The sequence below is a fragment of the Postia placenta genome, assembly GCF_002117355.1.
Source record: "Postia placenta MAD-698-R-SB12 unplaced genomic scaffold POSPLAscaffold_8, whole genome shotgun sequence".
Taxonomy (NCBI): Eukaryota; Fungi; Basidiomycota; class Agaricomycetes; order Polyporales; family Adustoporiaceae; genus Rhodonia; species Rhodonia placenta.
In genome coordinates, this window is record NW_020169839.1 from 609815 (window position 1) to 632425 (window position 22611).

Here is a 22611-nt window from a genome sequence, read left to right on the forward strand (position 1 = left end):
GTTATTGTTGGGCAACAATGCGGCCTCCGTTTCCTTCGTCAACTGAACGCTTTCCAGAGCAGTACTTTCTTGTCCATAATCCACGGCTAGTTCGCGTGGCGCTACGCCCTGCATCTCACCTCATAATATGTGGGGATGGAACAGGATTGGGCATGAGCCATCCATTGCGTGTGGATTGCGTCAGTTTCCCCACAGCCTGGAGTACCGTACCGTGAGTTCTGGCCTAGCAAATGAAATCTGACCACTCGGGCTCCATTCTGCGTCTCATTGGAGCTAATCAAGCGAGGCGCGAGGGTAACGCTTCTTCGGAGGCTGCGCAGCATCCGCTCATCTTGACATATCTTGCCAGATCCTGCCGGTCGACAGTAGCACGGCTATTGTGATATGCTCTGCATATCTGCATTGAGGCCAATAGGATCATTCGTGCCGGACGTTGCACATCGGGCAAAAGGAGCAGTGTTGTTACTTTTTTGACCCTAGTACTTTACGACGGTAATCACAGTGACATATGTGTACATGCACCGTCAAATGGCCGACATATTCCTCGTGAGGATACCGCCTTCGTGGCCTGCAAGATATACTCAGGTAGGTTGTATCAGGTCCCGGTGTCGGCATCTGCCCGTGTGTCGTCTCATCCTTATCTGAGCTGATTGACCTGATGGTTGATAAACAAGAGACCCAGGCGTGAACAAGTGATGCCCTTCGAGTCGAATCTCACCTCACCTTGTATCCGCTTCGCACAACTGATCGCCTTGTACTCATCTGATGGACAGGTGTCATGCTCGACATGCATATATACGCGAGCTGCTGGCATACTTATATCCCGTCCTAGTCGTCATGTCTTTGTCAAGCATGGATGCAGCCCAACTCATCCAATCTTACCAGTATAGGTAAGCTGACTCACTCAATGTGTGCTTTTTTATGCCTTGATACATATTGTGCCTTGATGTCACAGCGTGATAGGGGAATATATTGACATCATGGCTATGTGTATGTACATGATGATGTGCATAAATGCAGTGCTCACTGATGCATGGAACAGGCCTATTTGTGTATGACTCTGTCATCTCCTTCGATCTGAAAAGGTGGGCCATATGGTCTCACAAAATCACAGGAGCAACTGCTTTATACCTAGCTCTCCGCTATGTGACCTTGCTAAACATCATTATGTTTGTCATTGAATTTACCATAACATCATGTGCCGCGAGTGTTCATCCTGTTTTCCATTATCCTAGCTCATGACATTTTCAGGGGTGACTTATATTTGGAGTTGTACTGTGCTTGTTTTGAATGCTCAACTATGTCTGTTCTAGCTGCTATATCGCACACTTAGTTTACATAAATACAGTGTCACGACTTGGTATGGCGTTTAGCTGTTTTTTAATTTTTTCTTTTTGCAGGCTCGAACCTGCGACCTCTGTACTATACGCTCAAATGGACAAGTTCTTATCTACTGTTGTCATGACTTGGCACGGTGTCTAGCCATTTTTTAATTTTTTCCTTTTCGCGGGCTCGAACCCGCGACCTCTGTACTATACGCTTGAACGGACAAGTCGTTATCTACTGTACAATCAGATTAGATAGGACGGCAGTGCGCGGCACAGCTCGGGCTCCGCTGACACAGCCGCTCTGACTCACCGGCCCCCAGGGCCACATCGGCATGCTGCGCACGGACCAGCTGCGCACGGACCAACGCGCACAGCCTGCCCTAATCTCCCCATGTATATAAACTGGCCTCTGCTGCCCTAGGGACCTCAGTTTCGACCTCTTGTCCTTAGGTCAGTAAGCTCTCATGTATCTGCTTACTTACCTATACTAACTAATACATTGCTTGTCCCTAGCCTTAGGTTTGAGTGCTGCTCGCCATCGCTTCGGTGAGAATCAGTCAAATGCCCCCAGCTTTCTTAGGTTTTCCCCTGTCGCTTGACCTCAAGTCGCGACATTAGGTCAAAACTCTCACAGCTGCTGGCGTTCCTTGGAACTCCCACTCTCACATTCACTTCCCACAGGTTGGGTGGTGCGCACCCTTACTATACTTAGATAGTCTATGATACATCGCCACAACTTAAGAAACAAACTCTTCAGTACCTGCACTTCAGTGGACAATACTTGTGGCGACTTGAGGTCAAGCAACTGGGGAATATCTGAAGGCTGGGGGCATCCGACTGATTCTTACCGAAGCGATGGTGAGCAACACTCAAACCTAAGGCTAGGGACAAGAAAATGTATTAGTTAGTTAAGTAAGTAAGCAGGTACAAGAGAGCATACTGACCTAGGGACAAGAGGTCGAAACTGAGGTCCCTAGGGTAGCAGAGGCCGGCTTATATATAGGGGAAGATAAGGGCAGGCTGTGCGCACTGGTCCATGTGCAGCTGGTCCGTGCACAGCATGCTGATGTGGCCCTGGGGGCCGGTGAGTCAGAGAGGCTGTATCAGTGGAGCCCGAGCTGTGCCGCATACTGCCGTCCTATCTAATCTGATCGTACAGTAGATAGTGATGCGTCCGTATCGGGTATGTAGTACAGAGGTTGCGGGTTCGAGCCCGCGAAAAGGAAAAAAATTAAAAAACAGCTAGACACCGTACCAACTCGTGACATTACCCCCTCCTAACGGCGCATGACCTCATGCGAGGCGCCCTTGCCCATCTCCCACCCGGAGCGGCAGCGTGCTTCAGTCAGCGGCAAAGGCATCAGCTGGAAGTTGAGACCACCAAAGGCAGCAGCGTTGAGTCGACGAGGGGCGTTTGGATTCTTCCGGTGGAAGTCAGCTATGAGGGCCGGCGCATTGGCAACGTTGCGCGCCGGTTCCCATGACGTATGCGAGTCGTCATAACCCTTCCACTTGATGAGGTACTGCAGCTGACGCCGGAAGATCCTCGAATCTTTGATCCGCTCAACCTCGTACTCCTCATCGCCCTCAACCTCGATTGCAGGCGGCTCCTCCGGCTCCAGGCCCGGGATCTCGCTACGCGTGTACTTGCTAAGCAAGGAGACATGGAATACCGGGTGCACCGGCACCGACTTCGGCAGAACCAATTTGTAATCCAAGTCTCCGAGCTTTCATCGCATGGCATAAGGTCTGAGGCACCTGGGACTGAGCTTCTTGCTCGGCTGTTTTAGCTTAAGGTTCCGAGCGTCAAGCCAGACCTTGTTCCCTAGTGCAAAGACCGGTGCCTCCTGCACGTGCTTGTCGTAGTACACTTTCATACACTCGGCTGACAGTTCGAGCGCAGAGCGCGTATCGTCGCGAATCTCCTTCAGGATCTTGAGCCGATCAGCGGCCGCAGGCATCGCAGACATCGGATTGATCCGCACTTGGATCTCAGGATTGTACCCTTGATGCAGGAAGAAAGGGGAGTGCCCGGTCACGGAGTGAACTCGGTTGTTCAGTGCGAATTCCGCGAGCGGCAATTGCTTTGCCCAATCATTCTGCCTGTGGCTTGTGAAAGCACGCAGGTACTGCTCGATCTCCTGATTCCAGCGCTCAGTCTGGCCGTCTGTCTGAGGGTGGAATGCTGTGGACAGCGCCGGCTCGATTCCCAGTCCCTTGTACACCGCATGGAGATACTTCGAAGCAAACTGGGGACCTCGGTCTGATATGACCTTGGCCGGGGCCCCATGATGCTTGAACACATCGCGGATGTACAGGTCTGCCGCACCTTCTGCCGTCAGGGTCTCATGACAGGCCGAGAAGTGGACCTGCTTGGTAAAGCGGTCGGTGGTAACCAGGATCGAGTCAAATCCATCAGACTTCGGCAAGCCCACGATCATATCCATGGTGATGATCTGCCACGGGTGCTCGGGGATCTCGTTCGGCTTCAGCGGACCCTGAGGCTTGGCTGGGAATGTCTTGGTACGGTTGCACACGTCGCAGGTGCTTACGTACTCATTGACAAATTTGGACATCCCAGGCCACCAGTAATTCCGCGACACGAGCTCCAGGGTTTTGGCACGACCACCATGACCGGCGATCGGCGAGTCGTGGTGGATCTTAACGATATCCCGCCGGAGCTCCGCGTTCTTTGGGACGTACACGCACCTGCGGAACAGCAGGAGCCCTTGTTCGGCATTCCACTCCTCAAAACCCCTTTGCAGCCGGGGCGGCCCGAGGTCCTGCACTTTTTCAAGCGCCTCGGCCACCTCCCGATCTTTCTCCGAGCATTCCCGGATGCGCTTCAGAAGCGACTGATCGGCCGTCACCGAGGCATGACTGCGTCTGGCGGAGGCGATGCGGAAGCGCTCTGGCTTAAGGACTATCTGATCGGTGTTATCGTCCTCATCGCCGATCTGATGGTCTGATCGGCGCGATAGAGCATCAGCCTTTACATTGGACGTCCCGGCCTTGTGCGTGATGCGGAAGTCGAAGCGAGCTAGGAACAGCGACCATCGCGCTTGACGGCGCGTGAGATGCTGGGATGTACGCCAGTACTCGAGGTTCTTATGATCGGTCACGATCTCGAACTGATTGGGTAACCCCTCGAGGTAGTGACACCAATCGTCTAGCGCCTCAATGATCGCGAGCATCTCCTTATCGTAGATCTCGTAGTTCCGCTGCACCGGATCCATCGCATGTGATCTGAAGGCGATGGGATGCCATTTGCCGTCATCCTGCTTCTGCATTAACACGCCGCCAGTGGCGTACCCCGAGGCGTCAACCTCAATGCGCGTCTCCCGATTAGGGTCGTACAGCGCCAAGACTGGAGTCGTCGCGAAGAGCCGCTTGAGCTCATTGAAAGCGTGCTGCTCTTCCTCGCCCCAATGCCATGGGTCGTTCCCTGTGAGCCGGTCGAGTGGTCACGAGATCTTAGCAAAGTCCTTAATGAAGCGGCGGTAGAAATTGGAGAACCCCCGGAACTTCTGGACATCTTTTTTGTTCCGGGGCACCGGCCACTCATTGATACCCTTAAGCTTCGCGGGATCCATCGCCACCTCATCGCCACCGAACACATAGCCGACGTAGTCGACCTTGGGAACATCCCATTCGCACTTCTCAGGCTTCAGGAACAGATCATTATCCTGAAGGCGGCGCAGAACCTCGCGTGTGACCTTCTCATGCTCCTCTTTATTGGTGGAGAAGATGAGTATGTTGTCCAGGTACACAAGGATCTTGCCGCCGACGATGAGATCGTGGAAGATCTCTTTCATCATCGCCTGGAAAGTCGCGGGGGAGTTGGTGAGACCAAAGAACATCACCAAAGGCTCGTACAACCCTCGGTTAGTCACGAAGGCCGCCTTCCATTCGTCACCGGCCTTGATCCGGACGTTATTGTATCCCCATCAGACGTCGAACTTTGTGAAGAGCGTAGCGCCGCGGAGCTTATCCACCATCTCGGCGATCAACGGCAAGGGATAACGGTTTTTGACCGTGATCACGTTCAATCGGCGGTAATCCTGTACAGGTCGAAGCGTCCCTTCCTTCTTTTTAATGAAAAAGAAGGGGGATGAAATGGGCGACTTCGACTCCTGTATGTAGCCTTTCGCTAGTTGCTCTTTTAGGAACTTGTCTAGTTCCTCCTGCTCGTTGTTCGACAAGGGGTACACCTTAGAGTGGAAGGTCGAGTAACCGGGCACGAGTTCGATCGCATGATCGTATGGCTTCCTTTCGGGTAACCGTTCTGATGCTTCTTTGGAGAAGACATTCAGGAACTCGTGGTACTGTTTAGGTACCGACTCCTCGGCGGTCTTAACGACCTTCTTTTTGATCTCCTCCTCAGCAAACAGCTGGGAGTACGTATATCCTGCTACGACGAACAGCTGAGGAGCGCCGGGAAGCGTGACACCTTGCTCCCAGGCTTCGATCAAATCGGCCTCATCCCACTCTACCTCCACCGGATCTTCTTCGGGTTCGAAGTCTGGGAGTACCTTACTCCGGCAGGCACCGATAACCAACCGTTTGGACTTCAGCGAACGCCTGCGCGCCGTGGGCCTGTCCCCCGTATCACGCGCAGTCGCTGCTTGCTCCATCCGGCCAGTCTTCCTGGCACTGCACGTTTCAGGGCATCGTGATAATTTCAGGGAGCCTGACTCCCAATCGATTTCGGGGTTGTGCTCTCGCAGCCAATCCAACCCGACGATCACATCTTCTGGACCTATGTCCGTGACCGTGCACACCGTCTTTTCGACGTGCTCTCCTATCTGCATCTGTAGCACGGCTACCTCCGAGATGCTTCCGTCTTTGTTTAGGGTGCCATCGATATTGTACAGCGGAATCGGCTCTTTTAATTTCCGCGTTTGCACCTTATTTTCTTCAATGAATCGCTTATTGATAAACTTCGTGGTGGCTCCGCTGTCCACCATTGCAACTATATCCTTGTGCCGTCTTTCTCCTTTAAGGCGCACTGGGATGTGGAAATGCTGGGACCCATGGTCCAACTCGTACACATTCGCAGTCGCCAATACATTGTACAGATTATTATTACGCGGCCCGACACGTGCGGCACGAAGCGCGGACCGGATCAAAAAGACTCCTCCTTCATTGCCCGATAGTGCTCGAGCTCCTCGCGCATCGACTTCATCTGTGCTATTAAGTCCGCCAGCTCGGAACTTTCCGATTTCGCTGAAGCGGCGCTTGTACTTGCCGAGGATGAAGCGACGGGGGCGCTTGTCGCTGCCTGGGTGGAACCCGAGGCAACCGTAGCCCGCGCGTCGGCGTGTTTTGTGTAAGGTTTATCCTTACAATTAGGGCACTCAAAACGACGGTACCCTTGCTTCCCGCAGCCAAAGCATGTGCCGGGGAAGTCTCCTTTTCCGACGGCCGCATTGATGCTGGCCGAAGCTGCGTGTGTCGTAGGTGCACCTCCACGTGCCCCACCGCGACCTCGACCTCGGGCCGACGGGCCCGGCTGATGTCGAGGATCTGCTCGACCTCAGTGGCTCGCTTTTCAGCGGCTCGCCACGTGGTGAAGGTCTCGAGCTCGATCTTGTGATACACGCGGGAGGGGATACCGCTCAGGTACTTGTCGCGTAGTTCCAGGTCCCCATACCCGGAACGGTCCGCCGGACCCTTGAACAGCGCGGAGAACTCCGCAGCGGTGCATTTTTCGCGGACCGATTTGTCCACACAGAGCTTTGCCAGCTCCACTTGTGCTGCTGCCGCATCTTCGAGATTACCGAAGCGGGCCTTGAAGGCAGCGGTGAAGGCCGCTTCGTTCCTGAAGGGGGTTGTAACCCCTTGCACACCCAGCTGCACTGATGCGAGTTGGGCGAAGTAAGGCGTGGCCCAGGCGCGGGCGTCGCCATTGAGCAGGCTTAGCGCAACTTGTACCTTAAGCTCAATGGTCATCAACGACATGTTGATCAACCAGTAGATACGAAGTTGCGACAGGAACCTGTCGCATTCGATGACGGTTTTTCCGTCATAGTGGAGGGGGAGGAGGAGCTTCAGGGTCTCCTTGTCGGGGGCGGCTGCAGGGGACGACATTATCGGCATCGGGGGGGACGGAGGACGTTGCGGGGGCGGAGGCGGCTGTGGTGGCCTTCCGCTGGCCGAACTTCGAGAGGAGCGAGTGCTCGAGCGGCCTCTTGGCGGAGTCGGCAGTGAAGGCGCCGGAGGAAGTTCGGCGGGGGGGTCACGTACGTCAGGGACTGCTGACGCGGGGGCGAATGCTGTCGGCAAGGCGGACCCAACAGAATCCTCGGACTCGGACTCCGAGACTCCTTCTTCACCCTCACTCTCCTCAGGCTCTGGCTCTGGCGCAGGGTCTGGAGGGAGATCTCCTCGCGCTTGATCTGGATCGGTGACGACAGTTTGAGGGAGACGGGAGCTAGGGGAGACAGGGCGAGAGTGCCGCGAGGCTGATCGAGATGCGAGGGTGCTTCGGGGTCCGAGCGGGTGTTGCGCTCGTCGGATCGCTTTGTAGTGTGGGTAGTCCTCTGGGATTGATCGGGGGGTTCGGTTCGGGCACGGTTGCTGCTCGCAACAGTAGATGATAGTCTCAGGACCGTCTGGGATGTAGACGTCGATGAGGTCCTGTGAGTCGAATGCGTGGACTTGGCCTTGGCAGGCAGCCACGTTGGATGGGGGGAGGAAGGGGAGGTGCGCGTACTACGAAAGGCCGTGCTATACTAGCTTACACCTACAGCGCCCGAGATGACACTGAGATTCGCAGTTCACGTAGGGCCCAATACTGCTTTTGACTATTATGCAGCAGGAACCAAGGCTACGCGTCCGTGAGGACAAGTACCGCCCACTGAAGTGCAGGTACTGAAGAGTTCGTCTCTCGAGTGTTGGCGATGTATAGTAGGCTATCTACGTATCGTAAGGTATAGTGAGGGTGCGCACCACCCGACCTATAGGAGAGGAAATGAGTGTGTGGGTTCCAAGAACGCCGGCAGCAGTGAGGAGTTTCAACCTAATGTCGCGACTTAGGGTCGAGCGACAGGGGGAACACACAGACTTTGAAGGATGCTGGGGGCGTTCGACTGGTTCTTACCGAAGCGATGGTGAGCGACGCTCAAACCGAAGGCTAGGGACAAGTAAATGTATTAGTTAGTGAAGTAAGGAAAAAGATACAAAGGGAGGCTTACTGACCTAGGGACAAGAGGTCGAAACTGAGGTCCCTAGGGCAGCAGAGGCTGGCTTATATACATGGGGAGATAAGGGCAGGCTGTGTGCGCTGGTCCGTGCGCAGCTGGTCCGTGCACAGCATGCCGACGTGGCCCCGGGGGCCGGTGAGTCAGAGTGGCTGTGTCAGCAGAGCCCGGGCTGTGCCGTGCACTGCCGTCCTATCTAATCTAATCGTACAGTAGATATGATGCGTCCGTATCAGGCATGTAGTACAGAGGTCGCGGGTTCAAGCCCATGAAAAGGAAAAAATTAAAAAAGGGCTAGACGCCGTACCAACTCGTGACACTATGCGAGACCTGCATAGGCATTGTCGAGTTTGCAGATGCCTATGTAAACAAATATGCAGATTATCATTCACATGAGTGCCTGTACCAATATTACGATACTAAGTTGTCTCAGAATTAGTTAACTTATATAGCTTGTATTACATTATGGCATACAGAGCCCGGCTGAGATGCTGAGCCTGCTGAACGGAGCGATTGTGTCCGCTGAGCTGCTGAGGGCTCTGAATCGCTGAGGTCAGCGCGTCAGCAACGTCCGGTTTTCCTGATGCACGCCCGAGTACAAAAATATTCTGGCACCGTCGCGGAGAGACATCGGACCTCAAGGTCGCCGAAAAAGAACCACGCACCCCTGCACGACCAGGTGATCGCTTTATACCCATCTGCTTTCTCTCTTGACGGGTTGAATGAGTGCATCGCCTCGCACTCTGAATAACCCACGTATTGTGCACCCGAATGGCTCAAGAGCAATCCAAGCTTAACGACCGCGCGGTCCATATGCTTAGATTGCCGCCTCGACCCTACCAAAAAGGATCGGCATGATGCGCACCGAAGCCTGATATTAAACCGCCCAGTATGTGGCCCGGCTTGCTTGAGTTCACACTCCCTAACCTTCTGTAGAGTTCCTAGAACTGTCTGTGTGTGAACTGTACTATACATGAGAGAAGTACCTATTCGGGTTCCGTTTTCGGCAACAGTGCGACGCGCTCGCCTCTCGTACCGTGCTAAGACTCGGATCTTCTTAGTTGCTATCCTTGCACCTCGCACCGCCATTAAGCCCTCACTCAGCGAATGTGTTGGCAGCCGGGCTGGCTGCACCCACGCTTCTTTGCAAACCCACGTGGACAGAGAATTGGTACATAACTAGAGGACCTGCGGAATAAAGACTCTGCAGCGTCAGAGTATTGAATCTCAGCCTATCTGTTGATCGCTCACCTCACCAATGTAGATCACGAAGTATAATGTTCGGTCAGTTTTCGGTCTTCTCGTGTGTAGTCTGTAAGTTTCCAACTGAGAGCCTGCTGGGTTTCTGAGCACAACCGCGATAAGGACGAACAAAGTCGTCGAACAAATCATGGATTGCGCTACCTTTATATCTCGAGGCCTACTTGGCAGAGCATCAACAGCTATGCATAATACAATGTACTACATAATTTGAATCATTGAAGGCGCGCTTATAAAGGTACTGTGACAAACGAGCCGGCGATTGTGAGTCGTTCACACGGGTAGCATCATCGAGAGTCAAGACACGTACCGTTCGTCGAGCGAGTGCAAATCGACTGTACCCGTACCTGGTCCAGCGTCTGCAGGAAAACTCGTACCAATGGGTACCTCAGGGCATATATGATAGAGGACACCATCACGAACGCGAATCACGGGCTCGCAGGCTCACCGTGAGTGTGCTCTGGACATGAGGCTCGCAGCGTGCGGAGTGGGACAATTCTAGACGTCAAACGACGACGAGGGAGGCTGAAAATGAAGCTGAAAATGAGTGCCGTGGCAAATACGCAACCGTAAGGTCGGTAAATGGTCTTCCTGGATGTTCACTCGTCGACGAGGACGCATAGCCGATCAGCGGTCAATCGGTGCAGATAATTGCCGCAAAATTGGCTGTGTCACAGAACAACGCAAGAGCATAAACATAGCATATAGGGTCAGGCTATCCTGGAATTAACAATGACTCTCTTTAGGAACAACGTGCTTACCAATGCCAACACTAGGCCCGTCAACTAATTCCCAGAGGATGAGAACAACGTTGCCCATATCATCCACTGCGATCCTGAATATGGTAAGCTCGTTTGCGCTGAGTCTGCCGGGGTATTGACAATCTCCGAATGAGCACGGGTTGTGTGCCGCGATACCGCTCATAGAGCGCATGACAAGGATAAATGCTGTTGTTTCAAAGGCCATGTTGGCGGACTAAAATTTGAAATCTACTAGCGTCAAATAAGCAAACGACATTCATAAACCGTTTGCGTACTGCGAGTACCCGGGGTGAATAACGTAGCCGCTCTCTCATGTGGTTTGACGAGTAGCGATGTGATTAGTTGACCCCTCACAGACATGAAGTAGAAGAAATGCACGGATAACTGTACGATGGGATACTACATAATGGAGCATAGATGATTAGCCATATCACGGCATATTTCTCATGTCCGAACTGGCCATAAGGCCCCATAAGGCCTGACGGGCGCCCTACACCCAGCATTGCCCGATAACACGCAGAGCTCTTGAATCCAGCTAGGATCGCATCCGTTAGGTATGAGTATGAATGAAGTATAGCCGACGCACCAATCGAAACAGTTAGTCCTCCCAAAAGGCTTCTTCCGCAGCGTCGCCTGCGTCTGTTAGCCATTGGTCGAAGAAACCTTTCATACGAGTGAGTACGTTGAGCGCTTCATATTGAATCTTGTGCTCCTTGTAAAAGGCGTCTAGAGCTCTTTCGAATCCACGTGGCCCGTCACCCTTCGATAGCGCCAGACCGGCGTTGAACGTGACGAATTGAGGAGGAACGCGGGATACCACCCAACCCACGGTGTCGAGGGCCCTCGGAAAATCACTATCTTCTTCTGTGCGGGGAAGGTCGCGATGTGCGACGACGCAGTATCTGTAAAGGGGACCACTGCACACTCTAAATGGTTTGTCGAGCGGCTGGATAGCACGGTGAGCAATATACCATGTCTATACCCTGTCCCTTCACTCACCACGCCTACTTTGATTGGAGCAATGGATCCTGCAGGAAACTCATCGAGGATCTGAGGCTCAGGCACGAAGATAATATGCCCTTTGTCCCACAAGGAGTGAAGATCGGCCCTTACTATGTGGGGTCTGAGTCAGGGCTACGTCGAGCGATTGGGATATATACACTCACGCAAGAAAAGGTTGAAAGGCGTGTTGATGTCGAAATCTTCAAGTCCCCACCATGCTGCCAGCCGCTTACGCTACATGCACGGATGCACCCGAGTTAAAGTCGCGCGAAAGCCACCGCAGACTATTGGTGACTTACCAAATCATCGTCGGTTCTTCGCGGAATGACGTGACATCCCTGAATCGACTTGTCGTCTTGATGGGTCAACAAGCACCGTGATCCAGTAGGTGCCAATTGGGCGACCTGCGACTTGAGGTTGTTAGCGCGCGGTTCACCGTTGGACTTGCGGGCTTTCAGTTTGCGGTCTTTGTCATGTACAAGACCTATAGATGTTCAGGTCAGTCCGTGGCACATAACAAGGCAATGCATAACAACGTACCCTTGGGCCTTTCAGGCGTCCTTTGTACGCCTGGCGGGATGTTCATAGGGAGCCTACGAACGAGATGAGTGTCAGTGGTTGCATTGCCACAGATAAAGTGTGTTCACTGACATATGTTCCTCTTTCCTTATCAATTGTGCCTTTCCCGGTGGTGGCGCAGTCCACAAGGCGTTCAATCTCAAGATGTTTTCCACAAAGCGGGATGCGTCGATTTTGAGATGAATTCTTTCGTAGAATTCCTCCAGACCCTTCACCCACAGCTCTTTGTTCTCCATGATCTTTATGGCGGCATTCATGATCATGAAGTGTGGCTGCGCATGGGACGGCACGAATTTGAGCTTGTGGAACCCGTTGGTGAACTCTTGGCGGATTGCACGGTTTGCCCTAGAACGTGCGCCACCTGAAAGGCTAGGGTGGGGGATCACACAGTACCTGTGGATCTTCTTCTTGCCGATGACCTATACGCATCGTGGCGACGATTCTCATCAGTCGTAAATGAATAGCTTGCAGCGACCCACCTCCAAAATGCCGTGTCTTTCACCATCTTTGTATTTGCCCACATATGCGTCCACCACGTCGGGCATCGGAGCAATAAGAATGTCTCCGCGATCCCACAATACATGGAGGTCGCCACGAACTGTGTGCAAGTAAGCACTCGCGTATCGACATGCCTCCGAGAACGAAGACGCACGGAAAGCCATATTGCGGCTAGAATCTACGTTGAGTCCTTCTTTTTTGATGCCCCACCACCACTCCAGAGATGTGAGCTATGCACGCGTGTATGTAGACCGTCAGATACGCCGCCTCCGCACAGGAGCCACTTCAACTTACGATAGACGCGTCTGTGGCGCGTGGCAAGACATGGCACTGTTGCACTGACTTGTCCTTCAAGCCTGATATAATACAGGCACCTCCGTTCCGGGACGCCTTGACCGCTCGCTGTCGTGCACCACTTGTAATGCCGTACTTGCGACTCACTCTCCGTTTTGGGGTCTTCGGAGTGTCATTGACCGGCGTGCCTTCCCTAGACGGCGTATAATTGCTTCCGTCGTCTGATATTTCCCTTTTCCGTTTTCTATACGCAGGCTTGGGTTCGGACTCGGGCTGGGAGCCACTGATGCTGCACTCGTCGTAGTCAACTGTGGCCGGGCCACAGTCAGGGCAAAGCGGTCAACGGTAACGACGAGGAGCCGTACCTGGATCCAAGTCTTTGAGTCTATCAGATCGTCTCAATTCCAAGCTGTCAACCATGGCTAGGGGATTTTCGGAGATGAGGTGAGGGGTGAAGGGGGGGTGAAGGAAGAGACTGCGAGAGTGTGTGGCTCGAGCGGCTTTTGCTGAGTTCATATTATGTTGCAAAGCGCGTGACCACAGGCCACAGAGGCCATTGTATTCCAACTTGGATATTGTAGCCATCGTCGACGCGGGTCGGTGACTGGCGACCTCCCGCATATTACCTAATCTGCATGGTCTGTGCGAGGTGTGTTCTGGAGTTGTGATATCAAATGCACCATCTGAGGCGCGGGAACCGTGCCCCGCTGACCGGTGAGACACACTATCAAGGTCGCATAAGGAGGCACGCTTGTCATTTGCTGAATCAGAACCGCACAGTCAGTCTGCGGAAGACTCGACGAAAAGGAACAAAACTCACCTCCGACATGTTGAACGACCTCACTAGCGCGACGCATTCCCGGGTGAGACGTTTGTGTCTGTCCGCCTCAAAAACCCATGTTCTCACCGCAGAATCATAAAATGGGTGATAGGGAAGAGTATAGGATGGCATTGACGACAAAGCTGCAACTATTGACTCATTGACACATCCAACAAGAAGCTGGAATTGACACCGCACGCCGCCCGTGTCTGCCAGAGGCTACGAACATTTCCTACGTATACTCAAGGATGTAGAAGGGTTCTACCTGTGTCATGAGTCGCAACACTCATGGAACAGAGTCAGACGAATGCTGACGATGAGCACGGGAGGTCAGGTACGAATGTCCTCACACGTACTGTCTACAAGGGATTCTGTGCAAGGTGTTGAGGGATACTCTCTATCAAAAGACGGAACTTGTTCCGTGAGAAGCAAGGGACTACATCTGAGCAGAAGTAGAATGTGAGCATCTCTGAAATACGAAACAGATTGCAAAGTCAAGATAAACTGACCCGGACTCCGACCACGATCTCACACAGAGGGCTTGCGACGTATTGTATGAAAACATTCAGAGTGTTAAATTGTGTATCACAAGGCGCAGACGGACATATACGAGAGCGTACAGATTATGTCCGCCCACAAACGCACTGAGAATTAATTGATTGTACACTCAATCGACTACACCAGTCAAGGATTGTTAGTCTCGGGGAACTCGGAGAGTAGCGCTGACTAAGCACCCGCTAAGGGCACTGGTGGCGCTCGCTGTTCGCGCTACACCATCGTCACTACTTTGCTGAACTCGCGATACAGTCGACACAAATGAATGACCTTTACATCCTGATTCCTGACACGTCTCATACGCGCGCTGCTGAGCATCCCCCACGCGATATATGTACTCCCGCGCTTTCGGACGACACTGGCAGCTCCTCTTCACGCGAAAGCTCTCGACCCGCTACACCCACTTCTGGAGTCAGTCGTGCACCATCTATCTCTTTTGATGACTATTATAAGCATACACACGCTGGCGAAGGCACGGACACCAGGATTGTTGAAGCAGACGCGGACTCCTCGCCACCAGAAGACATCACTCGTCCGCTGAAACGGAGGCGGTTGGCGGACACAAGGGCTGATGAAGTCCGCGCAGAGAGCGCGCTGCCGCCTGATGTTTGGAGCGATGCAACCATGGTTGATGACGGCGCGTTCTTCGGTCTTGGCCATACACCCATCAGCGACTGCACGAGTGTCGGGGACGTCGAGCCCGATGCAGTGGACCCGTCATTAGAATACGCCTCCCGTCCATTGAAACGGAAGCGAAGCGCGGACACAAGCACCTATGACGTTTGCGCAAAGAGGGCGCGGACGTCTGGCACTTCGAACGACGCAACCAAGGCCGAGGACCGCGCTTGTATCGGTCTTGGGCATATACCCATCCACGACTGGGTCGTCGAACCTGACGCGGATCCCCCGGTCGCCCCCGGTATTGACACACACGTACCACTTGAAACTATCGCTCGCCCGCCGAAGCGCAGACGATGTGCAGACACGACGGCCGACGAAGTCTGTGTTAAAAGAAGGCGATTGTCTGACAGTCCGAGCGACGCGTCGAAGCTCAAAGACGGGATTCCTTTTGGACCTCACCCCAGATGCATGATTACGAGCTGCGTGTCTGCTGAGGTGGAGGCGTGCTATATCCTGCCTCCTGACACGCCGTTGGTGAGTAGGGTGATTACTGCTTCGGCCTCCCGGCTGACAAGGCAGCTTTGTAGGACGACTGCACGATGCTCTGCATGCCTACTGAGTCTAATTCCGTCTGTTGTAGCACGCCTGCAAACATCATATTCCGTTCGTACTTGCTCATCTCCAACCTGTGTCCCCTTCTCTTACAACCCACATGCAGTTCGACGTGACCTCCGCATACTATGGGAAACAAGCCGCCTATTGATGATACCCCATCCCGATCATATAGACCACCCCGATACCCGCCCTGTATGTATCGTACATCGCCTCAAATGGTCGCTGCGCTCACCGTCAAGTAGGTCCACAAATACTACGTCGTTGTAGAAGATGACCACCCTTCAAGCTCGTGCATCCCCAAGGATTATACCACTTTGTCTCTAGTTACGACCGCTGCTTGCTCGTATCGCTCACTGGGATGGCACGAGCTGAGTGCTAATCTGCATCTGATGACAATTCGAGTGGGTCGTGAATTCATCAAGCGACCGCTCCACTACGAACATTTGTTACCTATAGACGCTCTTATGCATATACCCATCATCACGCTCGTCCACCCGGATGCAGTCGAGCCGGTCTCCCCCCACATTGATCAAAAGTTGCCAATCGAAGACATCCCCCGCCCGCGGAAGCGAAAACGGAACCCGGACACAGATATTAATTTAGTCCCCCCTGCCAAAAGAATGCGAATGTCGGTCCCTACAACTGAGACGTCCAAGGTCGAGGATGGCGTTTTTTTCGGACCCCACCCGCGGTGCATGATCACCGGCTGCGTGTCTGCCGATGTAGAGGGGTGCTATATCTGGCCTCTAGACATGCCTCAGCGATTGGTGAGTAGGTATGGCTGTTATTTTGGCTTTTGTGACTGACAAGATGAATGGGAAGTTCGATAATTTGATTACCAACATGCGTGGCAACTACAACACCGTGCGTTGTCACGCACCTGGGAATATTATATTCCGTGCGCAATTTCCACGTTTGAGCCGTCGTTTGTCGCCTCACATACTGTGCGCAGTTCGACGCGACCTCCGAGAGCTGTGGGAAACAAACCGTTTGTTGATGATACCCCATCCTGATCATTTGAAGAAGCTTCAACATTGCACTGTATGTATCAGTATGTCCTCTTGGCCAATCGCCGCACTTACGGTCATACAGGTTTATAAGTATTGCGTCATCGCAGAGGACGAGCACCCTCCAGACTCATGTGCTACCATGGGTAACCCGATCACACCTTCTGTCATGACGGCCCCATGCTCATATCGATCGCTCGGGTGGCATGAGTTTAATGCAAATATCGGTCGCATGGTATTTCGGGCGGGACAGAAATTGAGCAAGCGACCGTTCCACTACCAGCATATCTTGCGCGAGCTGCTCCCCCACAAGGAGGTCAATCATACACACAGCATAGTCTCCCGGTATAAGTTGTGGACGGCCCCCCTGCATCGCGAGGCAGTACACGGCAGGCGGTTGTGGGCGACAGACGAGCTCACACCCTTCCCTGATGGTTATTTCCGCTGCTCCTTGAACGAATATTGCCCTCCCCTGTCGGATGACGACGTATTCCGCTTTGCTCGCCCATTTCGGCCAATTGTGTCAGGGATAAAGAGGAAACGATCTGGCGACACCAGGGCAGACATTGAGGTCAATACCACGCAGGAAGATTCTCACTGCGAGGTTAGCGTCCGTAAGTGGCGCTGGGATTGCGATCAGGCTCGAGACGAGTGGACGATGGGACCGCCTGCGGAACCTGAGGATGCAGAGTTGCTCGCTTATCGACAGGAGGAAGCCGGCGATGTGCTGCCTGCTGCGCAAAAACCTTGGTTGGTGGAAAATTATTTTGCAAAGTACGTTCTCTGGTAAATCTGCAGGTGACAGTGTAGCTGACGTCATCTCGTCCGAACTGAAATGTTCCAGATACGGCCCGAGTCTTGACACCTAGCCATATACCCCATCTGACCGCATTTGCACGTGCTCGCCAGGTCATGAATATTCAGAATGGTCTGTTGAACAATCGAACCTCATCGACCCGCTATCGCGATTGGAGCTTCTGTCGTCACGTCGATATACATGCGGCAATGGACCGATACTGAGATATCCGATCCGCACGGATGAGCTAGATGTGCTGCCGAACCATGCGTGGCGATTGACGGCAAGGGGCGGGATGTACACTTGCACTGAAGCACATCACGTTGTCCTGGTCCCCTCATTTTCAGTCGGGCTATCGGCTGCATCTCAGAGTTTTCTTCCGGCATCCGCGGTAACTATACGCGTGGTCCTTGCGAGACGCAAAATAGCGTCTATAAGCAGTCGGTACATCCTCCATGGAAATATCCGGTATGTTTAATGCGTGCCCCGTCTTATTCCGTTCACTGATGTTTGGCACGCAGGTTCTGGTTCTTCAAGTAACGACTCCCTCACAACATACCTGAACGCTGTGTAACCGCCAGACATCAAGATTGACTTAGCTTTTCAAACCCGGGAGTGCTTAGCACACTCGAGGAGAATGGGCCGTGCTGCTTCACAACTGCTAGCAGCATGATGACATCCCCCGAACGTGTGAGACAATATACCCGTATGTGTGTCCGACAGCGCTTCGATGCCGGCGACTGACTCAAGGGCAGTTTAGGCCCTACGTAGACCAGCCCTTGGGCGTCGGCTCTCTGTATAGGAATCTGTCTATCTTCAGCGAATAGGAAGCGACAGTCGATCTGTTGAATATGGAAACCGCAAGCATGTGCCACCGATGGCGATCGTTCCCGCAAACCACCTTCTCCGACCCTCGATTCCGCAACTACCATCAGTGGATTCTAGTCTCCGGACCAAATCGTAATTTCTCCTCTGTCGTCATGATCAGGCATAGCAGCTGATGCCACTTGGCAGAAGCCGTGGCCATTACAATCCAACCTTCTCTGCGACTATCAATCCCACGACGGACTGATGGTATGTTCTTCCATATGTGTTCAATACTTCACCTCACACGAAGTCTAGGATCTATCACTGCAATACCCAAACCACATGTTGTATAGTCAGCACAAACCGTCAGTTTTTTCAAGCCATGCGCATCATTCAACTCGTCCTATTGACCGCCTCAGATACCTCCTCGTGTTATCGTTAGGAGTCGCATTTGCAAGTAAGCCGCGGCTACCGCAAATCTTAGGTAAGGAATGTATTTTATGGGTTGCGCACGCGTTTCCTGACTCAGTTCCACGGCTAGATTAAGGGATGAGACGGGTATGAGACCGGCATAAACCTGCGCGGCAGCTCAGTTGAATTGTGGCGCTGCACTCATATACCCGCTCATAGGCGACCCACGCGTCCCTGCACAATCAGGTGATCGCTTTATACCCCACCGCTTCCTCGCTGGACAGGCTGAATGATAGCACGCCGCCCTCTGTTGCTCGGTCTCGCACCCCAAATGGCCCACGTACTGGGCGCCCGAATGTCTCATAATTAGTCACGTGAGATGACGGCGCGGTCCATGTGCTGAGATTGCTGCCTCGACCCAAGATCATTCCAGTCGGAACGACCGCGCGGTCCATATGTTGGGATTGCCGCCTTGACCATATCAAGGAGGACCAGCGCGACACGCACTGAGACCCGATAGTACAACAACCCTGTATGTGGCCCAGATTGCTTGAGCTCACGTTTCCTAGCCCTCTGCAGAGTTCCCGAAACTGTCTGTATTTGGCCTGTTGTGTACATGAGAGAAGCACCTACTCGGCTTCCTCATTCAGCAATAGTGCGACGGGCTCGTTGGACGAATCCTGGCGCCTCGTGCCGTCTTCAGGAAATCGATCTTCCTAGTCGCTATCCTTTATGCTCGCGCCGCGCATCGAGCCATCATGTGGCAACGTCGGTGCTCTCGTTCTCGTCGATCCCTCCAAACCAACTGCACGTCTTTCTAAGTGAATGCATAAGCAGTCATACGCGCCGTACTCAGTCGTCCCCTTGTGAATCCACACGAGCGGTATTTCGGCACACAAATATGTGTCCTCGAGCCGCTCTGTAGCGTCAGATCACGAACGATTAACCTCTTCTCCGCAAGCAGAGCTGGGTCACGAAAGGTGAGGTTCGTGCATGGTCTACCACTACTCGGTCGTCTCACCTGGAGGCTCTTAAGTCTATACTTGAGGGTCTGCTGGAGATTGGAGCATGCCTAAAATGAGACATGAAATGCGTGTAAGGTCAGACTGATTCAGCCAGATGATGAATCTCGCTAGCTGGAGATGTAGAGCGCGTTGGCAACTATGCAATACACTCCAATTGGAGTGATATAAGATACGATTTTAAGGACACCTGCGATAATGGATAGTTCAGCGCGAATGTGATGGTGGAAAATGCTGAGAACGGGGACTACGGAGGCGCAGGCTCGTTGGGCATTGTCATGGACGTGCTCTAGATCCAAGACTTGGAGCATGTGGCTGAAGGACAAGGAGTGGACGGTCATGACTCAGGATGAGGAGGCCAAGCATAGGAGTCAGTCATAGCAGGTATGCGGAGTGTGAGTGTGTAATCGTTGGGTCAGATGTATGCGGCACGACTTGTGACGGTTGCTGGAGCAGCCAGAGTAGTCTCACAGATTATATTGTTTTCTGTGGCGCGCAGCTTCTCCTGCAGAAGTGGGAGCCATCGTTCGAAGCTAACTATGCTCCACTCTCACGAATTTCATTGGCCGATCGATCGCGTCTGGTTTTGGGCACCTGCCGGTTCTCTCCGCGTGAAGAATCGCTGTTAACGACCTTTGCCAATTGATTCGTCCTTGCCCACACGCTCATGAATGGTGAACTGACTAGATTATGCTCGCAAGCTTCGCCTCGACTAATATGTACAGGAAAGGCCACATGGAACTGGTGTTATTGCGCCAGGCGGAATTCGTGTATGGGCGGCCTCGCCCGATCACAATCATCTTAACTAAGTTCATCCTTGCTGTGTCCTTGGCTCCCTAGCTTGCGATAACGACATCGCACGCGCCAGACGAGATGCTAGCTCTTTGTGATGCTTAGGAGACTGTCAATTATCTGGCAGACCCACAGCATACGAGCTCACCGTATTCAGGATCGTAGTGGATGACATGGGCAATGTTGTCCCCGTCCCCTGGAATAAGTTGACGGGCATGCTGTTGCAATTACCAAGTAAGTTTGTCCTACAGATAGCCGTTGTTGACTCCAAAGCAGTGTGGTCCTGTATGTAGGATCCAGCCGCATTTCCGTTTCCTGCTTCGTTCTTTAGTACAGCCAGATTTGAGCGGCGTTTCGTAAGACCAATAGACCGCTGATTGGCTATGCTTCCTTGTCGACGCGTGAACATCCAAGAAGAACATTGACTGACCTCACAGTCGCGCACTTGCCATAGCGCGCATGCTCAGCCTCGTAGTAAGCCCCCTTCATGGATGGGCGTCTACACTTGTCTCACCCCACACGCGCCGAGTCCTGGGTCCTAAAGCACATTCACGGCGGGTCTGTGAGCCTGTGTTCCGCGCCCCTGATTAGTTCAAGTCTTCCCGCAGACGATGGGCCAGGCACGGGTAAGCTCACCTGGCCGATGGCAACAATGCACAATCACTGGTCCCTTTGTCACACAACATTCTCAGAATTCTACTTCAATTAGTTGGTCTCGCATAGTCGTTGACCGCTGTTTAATAGCGCTTTTAAATCTTGAGGTAGTGCAATTCTTCATCTGAATGAGCTCGCTTGACCATATCGCGGTGTATGTACCAGTCTCGTTATGTTCCGAATCTCAACAGGCCCTCAGGTGAAGACTTGATTGACTACGGATCTACAGACAAGACGACTGAATAGAAACAGAACATCTATTAGTCTAATATCTCATGCTCCACCTCTGTTTATGAGGGAGAGATAGGGTAATCGTGTATGATCTGACACCGCAGGTCCACTTTGCTCAAGGACCCACATTTGTGTGCCAAGCACTGTTCGTGTGGTTTTGCAAAGCGACGTGACTACGACCAGCACGGCTGCTAACAGGATGTGCATGCTCCAAACATATCTACAGGAGAAAACGCACTGATCGAGTAAATGTTGACAAAAGCCAGAGGAGACACCGAGCTATCCGCCGGGAAGGACCAGAGTGCTTGTGCGGCCAAGGAAGGGCTCCATGTACGGCAGGAGCATAAAGGACAGCGACTAAGAAGATTGAGCACGACGCGATGCATCAGGAATCATCGAGCGAGGGCGGGTCGAGTGCCACACTATTTCCGAGGGAAAACCGAGTAGCAATAGCTCATGTACATGTACGTTTCGAACATCAACCGTTTGGGGAACTCTACAGAACATGAGCTCAAGCAAGCCGAAGCACATACTGGGCATTTGTATTATTGGTTCTCAATGCAAGTCGCGCAGATCCTCCCTGATTGTCACAACTTGGGGTCAAGCGACTGGGGAAAACCTAAAAGCTGGGGGCGTTCGACTGGTTCTTACCGAAGCGATGGTGAGCTAGGCTCAAACCTAAGGCTAGGGACAAGAAATGTATTAGTTAGTTAAGTAAGTAAGAAAGAAAATACATGAGGGGCTTACTGACCTAGGGACAAGAGGTCAAAACTGAGGTCCCTAGGGCAGCAGAGGCCAGCTTATATACATGGGGAGATAAGGGCAGGCTGTGCGCACTGGTCCGTGCGCAGCTGGTCCGTGCACAGCATGCTGATGCGGCCCCGGGGGTTGGTGAGTTAGAGCGGCTGTGTCGGCGGAGCCCGAGCTGTGCCGTGCACTGCTGCCCCATCTAATCTAATTGTACAGTAGATATGATGTGTCCGTATCCGGTATGTAGTACAGAGGTCGCAGTTTCGAGCCCATGAAAAGGAAAAATTAAAAAACGGCTAGACACTGTGCCAAGTCGTGACATTACCCCCCCCTCAATGGCGCATGACCTCATGCGAGGCGCCCTTGCCCATCTCCCATCCGGAGCGGCAGCGTGCTTCTGTCAGCAGCGAAGGCATTGGCTGGAAGTTGAGACCACCAAAGGTAGCAGCGTTGAGTCGACGAGGGGCGTTCGGATTCTTCCGGTGGAAGTCGGCTATGAGGGCCGGCGCATTGGCAACGTTGCGCGCCGGTTCCCATGACGTATGCGAGTCGTCATAACCCTTCCACTTGACGAGGTACTGCAGCTGACGCCGGAAGATTCTCGAA

General features: G+C 53.0%; 2 protein-coding genes across 2 annotated transcripts; one reads left to right on the top strand and one right to left on the bottom strand.

Annotated features, from left to right (window-relative positions):
• Window positions 1-6685: 6685 nt before the first annotated feature.
• POSPLADRAFT_1145537 (hypothetical protein) lies at window positions 6686-12637 on the bottom strand (the record flags this gene model as incomplete). The annotated part of the gene is made up of 18 exons (XM_024485815.1): window positions 6686-6763; window positions 6795-7699; window positions 8395-8463; window positions 8838-8860; window positions 9005-9077; window positions 9196-9366; window positions 9396-9471; window positions 9782-9875; window positions 10101-10149; window positions 10552-10765; window positions 10906-10950; window positions 11234-11497; window positions 11551-11663; window positions 11718-11787; window positions 11853-12037; window positions 12094-12146; window positions 12205-12477; window positions 12612-12637. The coding sequence occupies 18 exons, from the start codon at window positions 12635-12637 to the stop codon at window positions 6686-6688; spliced, it is 2781 nt and encodes a 926-aa protein (XP_024338279.1).
• A 1923-nt stretch (window positions 12638-14560) lies between these two features.
• POSPLADRAFT_1144156 (hypothetical protein) lies at window positions 14561-18165 on the top strand (the record flags this gene model as incomplete). The annotated part of the gene is made up of 8 exons (XM_024485663.1): window positions 14561-15454; window positions 15508-15583; window positions 15639-15736; window positions 15778-16302; window positions 16628-17316; window positions 17686-17782; window positions 18007-18044; window positions 18099-18165. The coding sequence occupies 8 exons, from the start codon at window positions 14561-14563 to the stop codon at window positions 18163-18165; spliced, it is 2484 nt and encodes an 827-aa protein (XP_024338280.1).
• Between the last annotated feature and the right edge of the window lie 4446 nt (window positions 18166-22611).